Source organism: Sceloporus occidentalis, unplaced genomic scaffold (genome assembly GCF_023333645.1).
Source record: "Sceloporus occidentalis isolate IW3139 unplaced genomic scaffold, rSceOcc1.0.p SCAF_58, whole genome shotgun sequence".
Classification (NCBI taxonomy): Eukaryota; Metazoa; Chordata; class Lepidosauria; order Squamata; family Phrynosomatidae; genus Sceloporus; species Sceloporus occidentalis.
Window position 1 is genome coordinate 4006766 of NW_028317038.1, and position 17942 is coordinate 4024707.

The 17942-nt window shown below is 45.4% G+C and overlaps 1 protein-coding gene across 1 annotated transcript in view; it reads right to left on the minus strand.

Annotated features, from left to right (window-relative positions):
* Positions 1-17942, minus strand: part of LOC149287625 (astrotactin-2-like) — a 782689-nt gene that overhangs the window by 653711 nt on the left and 111036 nt on the right. The window contains exon 8 of the mRNA XM_089492656.1: positions 17349-17516. Coding sequence (XP_089348782.1) covers positions 17349-17516 — 168 coding nt within the window. The remainder of the gene's footprint in view (positions 1-17348; positions 17517-17942) is intronic.

Sequence of the window (17942 nt, forward strand, 5' to 3'; positions counted from 1 at the left end):
GGAGCACTTTGAAAATGTTGAAGAAGGGCGCTATGGAAAGTGCAAACATTGTGGGAAGCTAATAAGCAGAGGGAAAGTGTCTGGCCATTTTACCAGTGCTAGCATGAAGCATCACCTCAGCACTCAACACAACGCTGTGCTATTGGGGAAAGATGCAGAGGGAAAACTTAGTGCAGGCAGCATAGCTGGTGGCCGTGGAAAAACCCCAACAGCTTCTTCTTCTGAGCCAATAGCAGCAGCAGCAGCAGCAACTAGTGCTGGCAGCCAGAGACCAAGGCAGGTTGGAGCACTGCATGTCCAGCCCACCCTGGAACAATTTGTGGCATTCCAATCCAAAAGGTCAATGCCCAAACAGCAGGCCAATAAAGTAACGCGACTGATTGGTCAGTTCATTGCTGTTGGAGGGGCATCCTTCTCTATGATCGAAGGGGAGCCTTTCAAACAATTGATGGCGGCTGTGGCTCCACAATATACAGTTCCGTCACGTTCCACTTTCAGCAGGAACATTGTCCCCTCATTGTATCGGTCCTGTGTTGCAGCAGTGAAAGAGGAGCTTTCCAAGGCTGCTGGTCAGTCTGTTCATTTCACTACAGATTTGTGGAGTGCACCTAGCGGCCAGCATGCCTTTCTTTCTTTGACAGCACACTGGTGGCAGCCCGGTGTGTCTAAGGAAGCTGCTGCAGCAGGCTACCGATCTTTCCTTCTCCATGCAGAAGTGATGGATGAAAAGCACACTTCCCAAAACATTCTGCATGCGATGAGGAAAATGTTTAGCCTTTGGGTGGGAGCAGAGGCGGGCACCAATGTTGAAGTTGGTTTTGTGGTAACTGACGGAGGTGCCAATATGGTGAAAGCGCTGCGAGATGGTCATATTGTTGGTGTGCGCTGTGCAGCCCACATCATCCATCTTGTAGTGAAGGCAGCAATGTCAGAAGGAACTAATGTGGCAGCAGTAGTTCTGTCCCGCTGCAGAAAGATCGCTGGGCACTTTCACCATAGTGTTAAGGCTAGCCAACTTTTGAGGGAAGAGCAAGAGAGGTCAGGTCTTCCCGTACACTGCCTACGTCAGGATGTCAGTACACGGTGGAAATCCACGTTAGACATGCTGGAGAGGATTTTGGAGCAGCAGAGGGCAATCCATAATCTTGCCTCAGAGCACAATATTGGGATTACCTCTCCATTGAATAGGGAGGATTGGACAGTGATCGCCCAGCTAGTGGCAGTCCTTAAACCATTCAGGGATGCCACAGAAAATTTAAGCTCAAACACTGCCAGTCTGGCCCAGGTAATCCCAGTGTTCTCCCATCTAGGCAGCAAGATGGATGTGTTCCTTGGAAACCGTGAGGCTGTTCAAGGTGGCACTCTACATCCTGACATAGCAGCCATAGTCAGGAAGCTGAAGGATCTGCTAAAAGTACACCTTCGCAAACGAATGGAAGAGAGTCCCGAAATGATGCTAGCGTGCCTTTGCGATCCAAGAATTAAGGGAAAGCTAGCTTTGAAATTTAATGTTCTCAGTAGCTACCGGGAGCAATTGGTCAACAAGGTGCGTGACTGGCAGCGTAAAATGGGAATGCTGTCCGAGGAGGGAGAGGTGCAGGAGGAGGAAGAGATGATGTGGTCTGCTACTCCTAGCAGCAGCATCAGCAGCAGTGCCACAAGCAGCACAACACAGCTGAGTGGAGCAGCTGCGTTTTGGGAAGAGGCACTTGGGAGTATAGTTGGACCATCTGACAGAGCTAGCAGCAGAAAGGAGAGTAGTGCTGCTGAAATGGTCAAACTTTACCTCTGTGAAGTTCCTTCTGCGCCTAATGTTGATCCTCTTAGCTACTGGGATGAAAAGAAGAGTGTGTGGCCTGCACTCTCATGGGTTGCGCAGCAGCTACTATCATGTCCGCCAACCACTGTTCAAAGTGAGCGCGTGTTTTCTATGACTGGAAACATACTGAGTCCACAGTGCTCACGCATGGCACCTCATCTGATGGAGCAGATTGCCTTCCTTAAATTCAATCTGCCCAAGTTGGGTTACCCAGCTCTTAGCTTGGAAAGTTAATTTTTTTATCTGTAATGTTTAAGGTAGTTTCTCCCCCTGGTTGCACGTGTTTGCGGTGTGGCAACGTCTGCTACCTCCGCCGGTGTAGCCAATTTACGCTAGGGCCTAGTGTCTGAGTTCTGGAAGTCCGCTCCCAAACGCCATGGACTGACAGACTTTCATGCTTTGCCCTGGGGTGAAACAGGTGAGCGGGTCGTCAATTGCCCACTCATTCACCTTTTTCCTTTTCCAACGGTGCTGCTGGTGGTGGTGCCAGCATCTTTTGCCAGTTCGCTTCCTGGCTGAAATCATGCCTCAAATGTCCCTAATGGAGAGGGTAGTTTCTCCCCCTGGTTGCACTTGCTGCGGTGTGGCAATGCCTGCTACCTCCGCCGGTGTAGCCAATTTACGCTAGGGCCTAGTGTCTGAGTTCTGGAAGTCTGCTCCCAAACGCCAAGGACTGACAGTCTTTGGATGCTTTGCCCTGGGGTGAAACAGGTGAGCGGGTCGTCAATTGCCCACTCATTCGCCTTTTCCAATGCTGCTGCTGCTGCTGCTGGTGGTGCCAGCGTCTCTTCTCTGCCAGTTCGCTTTCTGGCTAGTGTCATGCCTTAAATGTCCCTAATGGAAAGGGTAGTTTCTCCCCCCCTGGTTGCACTTGCTGCGGTGTGGCAACGCCTGCTACCTCCGCCAATGTAGCCAGCTTACGCTAGGGCGTTGTGTCTGAGTTCTGGAAGTCCGCTCCCAAACGCCAAGGACTGACAGTTTTTGGATGCTTTGCCCTGGGGTGAAACAGGTGAGCGGGTCGTCAATTGCCCACTCATTCGCCTTTTCCAATGCTGCTGCTGCTGCTGCTGGTGGTGGTGCCAGCGTCTCTTCTCTGCCAGTTCGCTTCCTGGCTAGTGTCATGCCTTAAATGTCCCTAATGGAGAGGGTAGTTTCTCCCCCCCTGGTTGCACTTGCTGCGGTGTGGCAACGCCTGCTACCTCCGCCAATGTAGCCAGCTTACGCTAGGGCCTAGTGTCTGAGCTCTGGAAGTCTGCTGCCAAACGTCTAGGACTGACAGTGTTTGGGTGCTTTGCCCTGGGGTGAAACAGGTGAGTGGGTCGCCAATTGCCCACTCATTCGCCTTTCCCAATTCTGCTGCTGCTGCTGGTGGTGGTGCCAGCGTCTCTTCGATGCCAGTTCGCTTCCTGGCTTGTGTCATGCCTCAAATGTCCCTAATGGTAAGGGCAGTTTCTCCCCCCTGGCTGCCTCTGTCTGCGGTGTGGCAACGCCTGCTACCTCCGCCGGAGTGGCCAGCTTACGCTAGGGCCTTGTGTCTGAGCTCTGGAAGTCCGCTGCCAAACGTCTAGGACTGACAGTGTTTGGGTGCTTTGCCCTGGGGTGAAACAGGTGAGTGGGTCGCCAATTGCCCACTCATTCGCCTTTCCCATTTTTCAATGCTGCTGCTGGTGGTGGTGGTGCCAGCATCTCTTCTCTGCCAGTTCGCTTCCTGGCTAGAGTCATGCCCAAAATGTCCCTAGTGGTAAGGGCAGTTTCTCCCCTCTGGCTGCGTCTGTTTGCGGTGTGGCAACGCCTGCTACCTCCGCCGGAGTGGCCAGCTTACGCTAGGGCCTTGTGTCTGAGCTCTGGAAGTCCGCTGCCAAACGTCTAGGACTGACAGTGTTTGGATGCTTTGCTCTGGGGTGAAACAGGTGAGTGGGTCGCCAATTGCCCACTCATTCGCCTTCCCCATTTCCTTTTCCATTTCCATTTCATTATTTTCCTTCTGATACACAACCAACCAAACATAACACACACAATAACACAGTGACATAACACATAACACACATAACACATATAACACAGTGACAAGTGACAACACACATAACACACATAACACATACACGTACAATGCAAAAATCACAAGGACCTTTCCTCTTGTTATTTGTCCTGGCCTTCATTTCTACACTCACTAGCATTAACGCTATAACTCACACTTCATACTATAACATTTTTCCATCCACATACCTGCCAACAGACCCAACTTTTTTAGGGACAGTCCTGCTTTTTTCCAGTCCTGTCCCATCTAATTTAGCTAAACTAGGTATGCAAATACACGTTGGTAGTTATAGCTCGGTAGGTAGCACTAGTATAAACATTAAATAAATATAATAAAGTACTAAATAATAAATCTAACTTTAAAATACATTTAAATAAACCCCTAATTTTTTTTTAAAACCCATTAAAATTAAATTATTATTTAGACATAATACATCTTTAACCAAAGCAGTGCACTGCTACTAATCTTAAACATAACCGTACATTAACCCTAAGCTATTTTTTAGTTCTTGTCCAACATTTTTTCCATCCGCATACCTGCCAACACACCCAAGATTTTGGTGGACAGTCCTGCTTTTTTCCAGTCCTGTCCAGTAAAAGTTGGGTTGTTGCAAAGTAGGCCATTGTAAATAGGTAGCAAATGTTAGGCATGTATTACAAGTGGTCCAAAATCAATTTAAAAATGTAAAATAATCCCTATTCTTTTATTAAACATCTATGGATGTGTGATTGTGTATGATAAACGGAGGCCAAGTTCCTTGGAGCATTTGTCTCTAGGTCATTTTGTGTACAGTACACCTCAGTACGTGTGTGCAACTCTATTGGTCGTTTCGGCAGGGGGCTGGCCTGCCATCAACGAATGAAGTGCGTTCTGCAATTCACTAGTTGATGCCAGACCAGCCCCCTGCCGAAACGACCAATAGAGTTGCACACACGTTCCTTCACGGCAGCTGCTGCTGCTCCGATGTGTTGTTAACCCCGTATTAACCCCTGCAAGGCAACCGGGAAGGAAACGAAGATTAAACGAGCACGAAGAATGTCCGCGAATATTCGCCCGAAGAGAAGACAGGAACGGGCGAATATTCGCGGAATACGAAGGTTTTTTCCCCCCCGAAGACGAGCACGAAGACGAACACGAAGAGCCCCCTGGTGCCCAAGTCTACTTGTTATTTAGGACAAGTGCCCAGGTAAGGTGGTTTGTGTATGTATATTTGTCGCGTTTGGTCTTCAAGTACTTTTGTTACAGGTCTTCTTACCTAGTCGTCTAGTCAGTTACCAAACGGACCACCACCTCAGGTACTGTGATTTGCCTCTTGTTGCTAATTCAGGTACTCATTGTTGGCCTCTGCTGGGAGGCAGTTTCACAAATAAACCGTCCCTCTCAAAAATTTTCTTTGTTACTCTGCACGATTACAGTTTGGCCGTGTGATAAGTCTTGTATATTTTTTATGTTTTCACTGTGCTGCGTGTTATTTAGGATAAGTGTCCAGGTAACGTGGTTTGTTGCTTTTGGTCTTCCAGTACTTTCTGCTATAGGTCTTCTCTACCTAGTCGCCTCTTAAGCAGTCATTGAGGGGACCGCCTCCTCAGGTACTGTTTTTTTCCTCTTGCTAATTGAGGTACTCGGTTTTATCTCACGGTCTGTTTTCTCATTCCAATAATTAGACTGCCAGCAGGTTGGTTCCTGTCATTACAACCGGGCCCCTCTTCAAAAAATCGGAAGAAACAGATGTTCCGTGGCATTGTTAACCTTAGATTCTCAGGTTTAGTGAGTGAGATAGGAGGCAATATTCTCTCTTACAGAGACCTTGTTACGTCACCGCATAGGTGGTCGGCCTCCTTGAACTAGGCATTTCCCCCCCCCGAGGCAATCGCCCTTCCTCGTTTGGAGGTTATGCGCCTCGAGCTAGTAATTCGTGCCTCACTATTCGTTAATTAGGGCTCCCCTCTACGTTTTCATCCAGCTCCATCATTGAGCTCGATTAGATATTCAGTTAGTTCAGATTTAGGTCCGGGGTATCTGTCCAGGTACCTTTGCATAGACATGTCATTCCTATCCGAACATGAGGAGATAGGTCCTCCATTCCCCGTTCACCCGCTCCTGGGTCAGACTTTGCCGCCTCACATTCCCTCCGTGCTCAGATGATTCCTAAATCGACGGCTGCATTATCAAGGAGAGACATTCCATTTTCCGCCTACTGTTTGCTAGTTTCCTGTCTCCTCATAGATCCAGCCCTCCACAATCTAGTTCTGTGGACTGGGCGCAATGAGGGACATGCCCACCTCACCAGTGGTATCGGTCAGCATGCCCACCCTCTTACTCTCCTGCATGCCTGCCCCCCTTCCCCGTCTGCATGCCATGCCACCTCTGGTTGCCATTTTAGTCTATGCAGGCTACTGCATATTTGCACTGATATTGGGCCCTCCCAAGACTATCCGCCCTGGGGAATTATTCCCCAAGCAATGTCTATTGCCTATTAGTGTGGAATCCAGTTTTAGGAGAAGTTGCTGTTTTTCATCCCTCCCCGGAATTAGTGAAATTCCTGCTTAAGGGTTTATCATGTGGTTCCTATACAGGGATTGTGGCTGTACCTCAAGAAGCTTTCATATGTACAAACCTCATTTCGGCCTTAAGTAGACCAAGATGCGGTGGATCTTCTCTTGTTACGAGAGTTGGCAACAGGGTTTTCTTATCGGCCCTTTGATTTCCCTCCTTTTCCGACCTGGAAGGTTAGCCTGATTGCTAACACAAGTTGGTGAGGAGAACATTGGTTTGAGTTACAGTATAATTTGGCAAAAGTAAAGTAACTCGTGTAGGTGTGATTTATGGACCCCCAGGACAAGTACAAGAACTAGATAATCTACTAGTGGAGGAAATAGCTAAAATGACAGTGAAGGGGGATGTTTTAATCATGGGTGACTTTAATCTCCCTGATGTGAACTGAAAAACCAAAGTAGCTGGTTGTACCCGGAGTGCGGATATTCTAAACTCCCTACTGGGATTATCTTTAAAACAAGTAGTTGAGGAACCAACTCATAAGGAGGCCATATTGGATTTAGTGTTCACATTATCAGACTGGGGCAATTTAAATGGAATCCAGGAGAAATGGGATTATTTAAAAGTTGTATTATTGAAGATAACAGAAAATTGTATTAGGCTGATCAGTAAGAGGAAAAAATTTAAGAAACCGCTGTGGTACTCTGCAGAAGTGGCCAAAATCGTAAAAGACAAGAAGTTGGCCTTTAGTAGATAACAAAATACCCAAAATGAGGAAGATAGACAGATCTATAAAGTTAGGCAGAAAGAAGCAAAGAAAGTTATAAGAGCTGCCAAATCACATGCAGAAGAGCGAATTGCCCTGTCAGTAAAAATGGAGATAAAACATTTTTTAGATATATAAATGAGAAAAGGAAAGTAAAACAAGGATTAGTTAGATTAAAAACAAAAGGAATGTATGTAGAATAGGATAAAGGTCTAGCTGACTGCCGCAATGAATATTTCTGTTCAGTTTTTACAAATAAAAATGATGGAATGGGACCTCCGTTAGGAAAAAAGACAATCATTTGAAATATGTGAGTTTATCGAGGCGGAGGTTCTACTTCAGTTGTCTAAGGTAAAGACAAATAAGTTGATGGGGCCTGATGGGATCCACCCCAAGTTATTAAGAGCTTGGTGATGTACTAGCAAAACCGTTGCTGATTTATTTAACAAATCATGGGTAACGGGAGTGGTCCCAGGGGATTGGAAAGTAGCGAATGTTGTGCCCATTCACAAAAAAGGCAGTAGGGAGGAGTCGGGCAACTACAGGCCAGTTAGTCTTACATCTGCAGTGGGGAAATTAATGGAAACAATGTTAAACAAAAAGATTGTTGAACATCTGAAGTCACATGGGTTTCAAGATCAAAAACAACATGGGTTTTCCTCAGGAAGATCTTGCCAAACAAATCTTATTGATTTTTTTGATTGGGTGACTAAAGTAATTGATCAAGGTGGTGCAGTAGACATTGCGTATCTGGATTTCAGTAAGGCCTTTGACACTGTGCCACATAGAAGACTTATAAATAACCTGCAATCTCTGAGTTTAGATCCCAATGTTGTTGAATGGATTAGAGAGTGGCTGAGTGACAGACAACAGAGGGTTGTAGTCAATGGCGTATATTCAGAACAAGGTCATGTACCTCAGGGATCTGTACTTGGACCCATTCTATTTTTATTAGTGATATTGCAGATGGTCTTGATGTCTATTTGCTGAGGACACAAAAATTTGCAACAGGGTTGATGTTCCTGGAGGAAGAAGCCAAATGGCAAATGATTTAGGTACTTCTTCTCCACCACACCCAGTCCTCCTTTGGCTCCTATAAGCGTTCCCTGTCTTTGCAACTGCTCCAAGCCGCGAAATCTGTTATCCCCCGATTTTGGAAAACTCGGGGTCCCCCTCCTGTCGGTGCTTGGTTTTCTAGGGTTAATTTCATCTACCTTATGGAGGATTTGGTGGCCGCTTCTAAGGGGAGGGAATACAAAAATGACCTCAAATGGCTTCCGTGGACAGCCTTTATTTCGTCTCCTCGTATGATCGACCTGGGTTTCGGTACCCCTGTGCGACCCTGATACCCCTACTGCCTTGTCGGTCGTCATGCCCCCTGCCCACCGGGACACGTGTCATTAATATCGTTTCCCATCTGTAGTGCTCGCTTGTATGACTTCCTTTCACCGAGTCACCTTCGGTAGTTCGGCTGTGCAGTGTATTTGTTTTGTTTTACTTTTTCGTGTGTTTCATTTTTGTTCTGTTCTCTTCATGGTACAATGTCATGTGATTTCGTGGTCCAAGCCGCGTTTCGATTTCTCCTCTGCTCATGTCACTTACCTGTGCATGTACTGAAGCTGATGACCCTGGCATGCTATTCAACTCTGGACCCCGTCCGGTTTCATTTTTCCTGTCTGCTGTTTTTCCACGGGTCCTTGATAGCACATTTGTCCAATTCTGTATTATATTGTGCATATTCTACAATGTTGCCACTGTTTGTATCCATTTTATCAGTATGCATATTTTCAATAAAGGAGAATTGACTAAATGATTTAGGTAAACTGGAAAAATGGTCAGAGTGGTGGCAACTGGCATTTAATGTGGATAAATGCAAAGTAATGCATCTAGGGCATAAAAACCCAAGGGCAGAGTATAGAATATTTGATACTGTCCTAACCTCAACATGTGAGGAAAGGGATTTTAGGGGTAATTTATTTCTGAGGATTTAAAGGTAGGCAGACAATGCAGCAGAGCAGGGCCGGCCCAAGGCAAAATGCCGCCTGGGCGAATTTAAAAATGCCGCCCCCCCCCCCTTATCTAGCCTTCCTCTCCCTCCGTACCCTGTCGCCCCCCCCATTATCTACCCTTCCTCTCCCTCCCTATTATCTACCCTTAACCCCCCCCCCCCTTGTACTTACCTTTCAGCAGTCCTGCGGCGAGTCTCCCTGTTCGGTCTCGGTGCTGGCTTGTAATGCCAGCACTCAGCATTACAAGCCGGCACCGAGACCGAACAGGGAGACTCGCCGCAGAGGAGAGAGAGAGGGGCGCCAAGCGGGTACTTACAGCTTGGTAAGCGAAAACCACTCGGTGCCCCTTTCTCTCTCTTTTGCTTAAAAAAAAAAAAAAAAGGGCTTGGGGCGGCAAAGTGCCGCCCCTTCAAAAGTGCCGCCCCTTCAAAAGTGCCGCCCCTTCAAAAGTGCCGCCTGGAGCGGTTGCCCTACTCGGCTCCATTGTCGGGCCGGCCCTGCAGTAGAGCAGCAGGTAATGCTAGCAGAATGCTTGGTTGTATAGCGAGGGGTATTAGCAGTAGAAAGAGGGAAGTGCTCATGCCGTTGTACAGTTCACTGGTGAGACCTCACTTGGACTATTGTGTACAGTACTGGAGACTGTATCTCCAGAAGGATATAGATATGTTGGAGAAAGTTCAGAGAAGGGCTACTAAAATAGTTTATGGATTACAGGACAGGTTAAAGGATCTTAACCTATATAGCCTGGAAGAAAGACGTGACAGGGGGATATGATAGAAACATTTAAATACTTAAAGGGAATCAACAAGGTAAAGGAAGAGAGTTTATTTAAAAGGAGAAATACTACCACAACAAGAGGACATAGTCATAAGCTTGAGGGGCAAAGGTAACATCAGAAAATATTACTTTACGGAAAGGGTAGTGGACACATGGAATAGCCTTCCAGCAGAAGTGCTACGTAGATGTTAATACAGTAAAGGCATTTAAGCAAGCATGGGATAGACATAAGACGAAGCTAGATATAGGATAAGGGCAGGTACTAAAGGAAAGTACTCGGAGGTTGGGCAGACTGGATGGGCCTACTGGTTCTTATCTGCCGTCACTTTCTATGTTTCTATAGTCAATGGGGCGGAGGGAGCTCATGGTTGTCGAAGGCAGATATTCCGGATGTTTGTAGGTTGTTGCCACACATCCGGATGGATAGGTATCTGCGTAGGATTAAATGGAGGCAGTATTACTACTTTATGACCCGTTTAATTTTTTGGGTTCTCGGAGTAGTCTGAAACTCGAACATTTTAAGTTAAGGCTTTGTGTTGGCTCCTGCTGAATTCGATATCATATGAGCGAGCCTGGTCCCTGTTTTGTAGATTCGTTGCCTCCCTCCAATGTTTATTCGATTAGCACTCTCCTAACCTTCGGGCCTATCGTTGTTCTAACCTAGCCCTTTCATTTAGCTATGAAGCTATTGCTAACAGGAGTCCAATATCACATGTTGTAGGTTTCTTCTCACCCAGAAATACCTTTGTTAGAGGTCTGCAAGATCAAACCAGTGAAGTAATTTAGCAAAGCTCTTACCCACCATCAATTGGTAATGTTAAATGGACATCCTGGTACATGTATAGTGCTTAAGCTTCTATGTAACTTTTTTGGCTGCAGGCAGTTTGGTGAGCTGGCTACTGTACTTAGTTCAGCTTCGGTTTTTCAAATTTCCGACTTGTCACCAATGTTCCCTCTAATTTTTCTTAGGTGGTGTGCGCAGAAAATTTCTCTTGTGCAAAAATTTTCCCAGAGCCAAAATTTTTTGCGTACAATATGCTTCTGCAAATGGTAAATTTTAAATTGTTGTTCTATATTTTTGGTACAGCTCGCTCATGGTTAATAACACTACATTATAGTGTGATAATGTAGTATTAGTTACACAACAGTATTACTTACTGTAATGTTTTTTTTAAAGGTGAAATTCTCACTGCATAAGTAAATTATGAGCAAATCACGAGGCCGCATAAAGGTTAAAAAAAAATTGTGAAAAACTGTTGTGCGCAGGGGCGTATCTACAGTATTTGGCACCTGGGGCGGATCCTGTACGTGGGACCCCCCCCACACACACACACTTTAAAACTGCATAACTTCTATCGTTAGGCAAACATTGACAGGGGTACAGCATAACTTATCATTATTTACTAAGGCAGACATTGACCGTGTTATAGCATAACTGCTATCACTATATACTGATTCAAACATTGAGGGTGGTACAGCATAACTGCTATCATTTTATATACTGAGGCAAACACTGACAGTGGTACAGCAGAACAACTATCACTATATACTGACGCACGCACTGACGGTGGTACAGCATAACACCTATCACTATATACAGAGGCACACATTGACCGTGGTACAACACAACACCTATCACTATACATTGAGCCAGACATTGACAATAATGCAGCATAACCCCAATCACTATATACTAAGCCAAACATTGATGTGGTGTAGGCCTACCACTTTAGTGTCTGGCCTAGTATCCAATATATATGTGTATGTGTGTGTGTGTGTGTATGTATGTGTATATATATGTGTATGCACCGAAATGAAAATTCTGGATCTGAAAATTTAGCATTCACTTGACTGAAACCGAAAATGACCCCCCCACACACACACCTTTAAAAACAAAAACAAAAAAAACACTTATTAAAAGTAACACACCAAAATTAGACAAAAAAATCAATAACAATAAATATACATATACATATATACGTATATGCAATCATATATATATATATATATATATATATATATATATTAATATTGTTATCGAATTTTTCTGTCCAATTTTGGTGTGTTACTTTTAATAAAAGTGTGGTTAACACACCAAAATTGAACAAAAAAATATAATTGCTAACAGCAATTCACTGCTATCATGCTCATGCAGCCAGTACATGCTGGAACCTGAGCATGATAGGATTATGATTACAGCCTCCCTATGCCATGCTATTCCCCCCCCCCACACACTTACACATCCATGCTATCACTCACACACACACACACACTCATTCACAAACATTCAGTTTAAACTACAGCATAACACCCATCACTCTCACACACTTACTAATTCACTCTCACAGAATGTTTTCCTACCTGTCACTTTTCCTCCTCTTCGTTCTTCCTCTTCTGTGTCCTCTCCTTCCAGTGCAGTGGAGGTGGTGGGCGTGGCTTCAGTGCTGTGCGCCGGGATATGACATAAAATCCCGACGCACAGCATCAGTTGCCACGCGCATTAACAGACCTCCCGCTCCCTTGATTTTTTTTAAGACGGTTAGAGGGAGATCCTTGATCTCCCTCTAACCGAGCCTGCACCTCTAGCGGCGGGGCATTACTGTCCGTCTCTGGAGGGGTGCCGTGCACACAACCAGTAGCGGACCGCCCCCCCCCCCTGTTCGGTACGCTACTGGTTGTGCGCACAATTTTTGTTTGTGTGCGCTCCCTCTTAAAGCTATGTGCGCGCACAAGCGCACAGCTTAGAGGGAGCACTGCTTGTCACTTTTCTGGTCATTACAGGCTTTCAGTCGTTCATACGAAAACGAATCAATCCGGTCCGAGTACACTAATGCCCCCTGGTGCACAGTTGTAGTCCAGGGACCCTTATTGTTTTTCTGGTTAACGGTAAGCCAGCCTTCTTTGGTTCATGCGACCGGGGGAACTGGCCATTAAGCCTTATGCTTCGTCATTTCTGAAAGTCTCGGACTTGTCCCTTTGCTGATCATTTCGTTCTGTCCCTCGGTCATACGAAATCGGTCCAGTCCAAGTACACGAATTACGTTATTTCCCTTGTTACTCCCGGTAGCACAGGATATAGCTCCGCCTATCCGAATAGGACAGGGAATTAATAAAATCCCCAGAACCTCCCCCTTTACCCACAGTTCTTTTCCTGCCCTATTCCGGGTAGGCGCAGCATCCTCTGTTTGTTGTTTATTGTGACCTCGTGGGAGAGCTCTTCGTCCCAGCGTTGCTGTCCCGCTTTGGGTAGCGGGCTAGCGCCTTTCTGTTTCCCTCTCCAGTCCGATTCTTGGGAGGATCGGTTTGCCGAAGTAGGTAGAAGTTTGTTTGCAGGTCCCTGGGGGGACTCTAGGCTTGCCTACCTTGGGAGGTCTTCAGGACGCCGAGACTCCATTACTTTCTACCGTCGGTGCAGCAGGCTTCTTCCCAGGCAGCCAGAGTGCGCCTGAGGTCAGTCTTCATCAGCAGGAAGCAGATCAGGTCAGAATTTTTTTGGCGGTTTCTGGACCTTTTCCCACGGTTTGGTAAGGGTTTTTCTATTATTTGCACTGCTTTTAGTTTGCAGTTTGCTTCTGATGAAGAGTCCTGGTATCCTGTGATTATTTTCTGCTCTGGTGTGTTTTCTGCTTCCAGACTTGCCTGAAGAATCACCAGCCCCTAGGAAGGCTACATCTAAGACAAAGCATTTTGCCTGTAGAAATTGCAAGGCTACTATGTCTGATGCCTCTAGGAAGTCTTGCTCATCCTACCTTGGAGCCAGAGAAGAGTCTATTTTAGAATTTAAAGAGTGGATGAAGACTGAGCTCCAGTCTACGTTTCAGCAGATCCGTTCATCTGTTTTGGATTCCTTACCCCAGCCTAAATCAGCTGACCTCGACCCTATGCCTGGTTCTCCAAGTTCCGTTAGGGACTGGCACCAGGAGGAGCCTGAATCTCCAGAGGAAGGGGAGCTTTCTGAAGAGTCGTGTTTTTTGGGGTTTTTTTGGGGTTTTTTTTTTCTTTCCAGCGGAAAAGGTTAATAAGCTGGTTTCTAGACCTGGAAGAAGAGCAGCCGAAGGTTTATTTTTATTTTTTATTTTTTTTCAAGGTTCTTTTAAGAAGCCTAAGGCCTTTCCAGTTCATGAGAGCTTAAGATCCATTATTACCGACCAGTGGAAGACTCCGGAAAGGAAGCTTTCCATCTCCAAAAGGGTCGCCAGACTTACTTTTCCAGAAGATTTTTCTGAGCTCTGCCTAGCCCCCAAAATAGATGCTCCTTTGGAGAATTCCTCTCATTTTTCAGATCCTATGGATAGAAAGGCTGAAGGGATGGCTAAGAGATCCTTTGAAGCCTCAGCGGCAATCTTTAAACCAGGTATTGCGGCAGCTTCTGTGCCCAGGGCTATGCGCTTATGGCTCCAACAGATTGAAGATGATATCCTGGGAGTCAGTTCGCATGGCTGCTAGAGCCTCTGCCTTTCCTGTTGTTTCCAGAAGGGCTTTGTGGCTCAGATTCTGGTCTGCAGACTCGGCCTCCAAGCAACATTTGTGTGGGATTCCTTTCTCCGGGAAGGATTTGTTCAGGAAGGAGCTGGAAGTTCTTTTAGAGAAGGTTACTGGCAACAAAAATTTTTGGCCTAAACGTAAGCCGTTAACGCATTTTGAAAGGGTTACCGCAACCCTTTTAAGTCTTCTAGAGGTCAAGATTCCAGATCCCAGACCCGGTTTCGAGACAGGCCTTATGGTTCCAGATTTCGGCCCTTTCGTGGTAGAGGAAGGCCTTACTCCTCTAAATAGGAGGATGTAGAATTAAATTCAAAATACTCACTCCTACAAAGCTCTCACTAACACCGCCCCCCTCTACCTATCCTCCCTCATCAGCAAATATACTCCAACCCGCCCTCTAAGATCCAACAATGACATGCTTCTTGCATCTTCACTTATTACCTCCTCCTGTGCCCGCCTACAGGACTTATCTTGCGCAGCACCAACCCTCTGGAACTCTCTTCCCCGTGCTGTCCGACTCTCACCAACTCTACCCTCCTTCAAACGCTCCCTAAAAACGTCTTTCTTCAGGGAAGCCTACCACTGACATAAACTCCCCCTACATTAACATCATTCACTACCACGCAGTCCTCACCTCCTGTTTCTCACCTCTTATCCACCTAGAATGTAAGTTCCTGTGGGAACAGGGCCCTCCATTCCTCTTGTATCTGTATGTCAATTGCTTGTCATTTTGTACTTGTCGTTATCTGTAAAATGTTTACCTTGTACAGCGCTGCGGAATCTGTTGTGACGCCAGATGTTTTGCGGTAGGGGGCAGGCTAAAGAGTTTCCTTCATCGATGGGCTCTCTATTGTTCAGACGCTTGGACCCTGGGAATCATTTCCAGAGGGTACAGTCTGGAGCTTGTTCATGATTGCAAGCCCTCCTGCAGATCCCTTCAAGAAAATGGTGCTTCTGGATCTTGTTCAAGATTTTGTAAAGAAACAGTTGCTTATACCAGTACCTGCTGCCCAAAGAGTAAGAGGTGTCTACTCCCACGTCTTTGTCATTCCCAAAGCTTCAGAGACTTCAGGTTAATCATAGATCTCAGATTTCTGAACCGTTTTGTGGCCAACAGGAAGTTCAGGATGGAATCTATCAAATCCACCGTAGAGCTTCTTTCGGGAGGAGATTTTTGCTACAGGACGCTTATCGCCATGTTCCTTTCCTTTTGGTCTCTCTCTTTGGCACCGAGGATTTTCACAAAGCTGCTATCAGGTGTTGTGGCTTTCCTAAGGAAATAAGGGATCAAGATAGTCCCTTGTTTAGATGACTGTCTTCTGGCGGCATGCTCTCCAGATCTCCTTTCTCAGCAGATCCACAGGACTGACGGCATACTTAAAGATTTGGGATGGATCGTCAATTTTTGGAAATCCCGTCTGCTTCCTACCAGAACAATTCCCTTCCTGGGTTTTATTCTGGATACTACCTGTCAAAAGATCTTCCTGCCGACAGACAAGATTCAAAACATCATCAGCCTTACCTGCTTTATTCTATCCCGTCTCTCCAGTCTGAGGTCTCTCATGCGCCTTCTGGGAATGATGGTGTCCACAAGGCCTGCCCTGGGCCCTTCTTCATATCTGTCCTCTGCAGGGTTGTGCCATTTCGAGGTCCTCTACAGCTAGATGGCTTATCTCCACTATTTCTCTAGCTTAACGAAACTCCCTCTGGTCTCAAGGCTCATTCCACCCGAGCGGTCGCGACATCTTGGGCTGAGGCCGCTGGAGTACCTATTGAGCAGGTTTGCAAAGCTTCAGTGTGGAAGTCTGTTCATACCTTTTGTCAAGCATTACCGCTTACAGCCTGCCGGTCTCGAAGATGCCAACTTTGGTAGATGAGTCTTGGAGTCCGTTGTTTGTTGCCCTCCCTAAATGTCTTTTTTTTTATATCTCCTGTGCTACCGGGAGTAACAAGGGAAACTATGAATTCTTACCTGAGAATTCCTTTTCCATGTTACTTCCATTTTTTTGCCCTCCCTTAATAAAGGCATTTTATTGGTTTTCCGTGTTTTGGTCTTTTTTATTCACTGTGGGTAAAGGGGGAGGTTCTGGGGAAGCTTGGTTATTCATATTGTCATGTTTTAAAAGCCTATACTGCGTATTTAAGGCTGTGTTCCTGATCTCCGTATTATTGATCCTTTGTCTGCCTGACTATTCTTTTGCCTGGTAATTTTTGGATTTCTGCCTGATCTCTATGTGTACCAGTTTCGCTTGTCTGATTACCCAATTCGTGTTAGGACCCTTGGCTTGTATGACTGCCCACTATGTGTACCCACCCGGCTATCCAGACTATTCTGGTAGTTTTAACTTTTGCTTTGCTTAGTTACTAGTTGTATATCTTGGCTTGAGCTGGGACCCGAACCTTGCTGTACCTACTCAGTACAAATACTTACCTGCTTGCATGGAGGCCTCCTTGCTGTTGGGATCCTCTATGTTCTGGTTTACTCCTAGCGAGGGCTTCTCCCTTGGTAGTCATATTCTGGGCAGAAGAACTTCTGCGGTAAGTGACTCTGGTGTGGGCAGACGTGACACATGGTTTCTTCCCTCCAGTTGCTTGTTTAAAAAATTTGTCGCCAGTAACGAGTGTTTTCTGGCCTTAGCAAGACAGTATTTGCAGTATGAATCTTTCCCCCGCCCTTACAGGTTTTTTACTTGGGGCCAACTTGAAGTATCCTAGTGCCACCAGGGTGCTATATTCAAAAACACTACCCTAGAAGACAGTAGAATCTCTGACAAAATCACCTTGTACTCTAAAGGACATTTTGTCAAAATTTACTTGCACTCTATTGTCAATTCTACTAGCAATGTCAACATAGATACAAATAATGAAAAACTAAATATTGATATTGGAGCGCATCTTATAGTAAGCAGACATGAGTCCATATAAAGTATTACTGTTTATGCTTATGCATGGACTTACCTGTCTTTGGGTTGCATATCTGTTCACATGCATCCATGGTCCTCTGACCACATAAGTCTCGCACCCAAGGAGAACTAGCATTTACTTGATAAAACAAAAGCAGCTGGGCTGGATTCAGCCAGTCGGATACATCCAAGTAACTTCCCTCTCGTATCACAAAGCTGCTTCCTGTAAGGCAGAAAACAAAACTATTAATATACATAACCTAAAATGACACAATACAAATATAGAAAGTGATAATAGATAAAATGGGGTATATATGGACCATACATTTGTACACATTTTACTTTATTACAACAATATACATAATTTGTAATGTATACTTTCAATGGAAGGTTACTGCCAAATCAATATTCTTTCTGAAAAGCAATATTAAGGAGTAATATGCAATTGCATGTAATTTTTTACATTGTGTCAACTTGTTGCCAATACTTTCCTTTATATTTTGACTATATAATAATAATTTCTCCGTTACCAATTATCTAGTCTAAGGTATATGGTGTTCAAGTGTATGTATTCAAAAATGTCTTTATTAAATATATATATGTGTGTGTGTTTTAGTAGGGATTTAAACCTTTTTTATTAGCCCTTGGT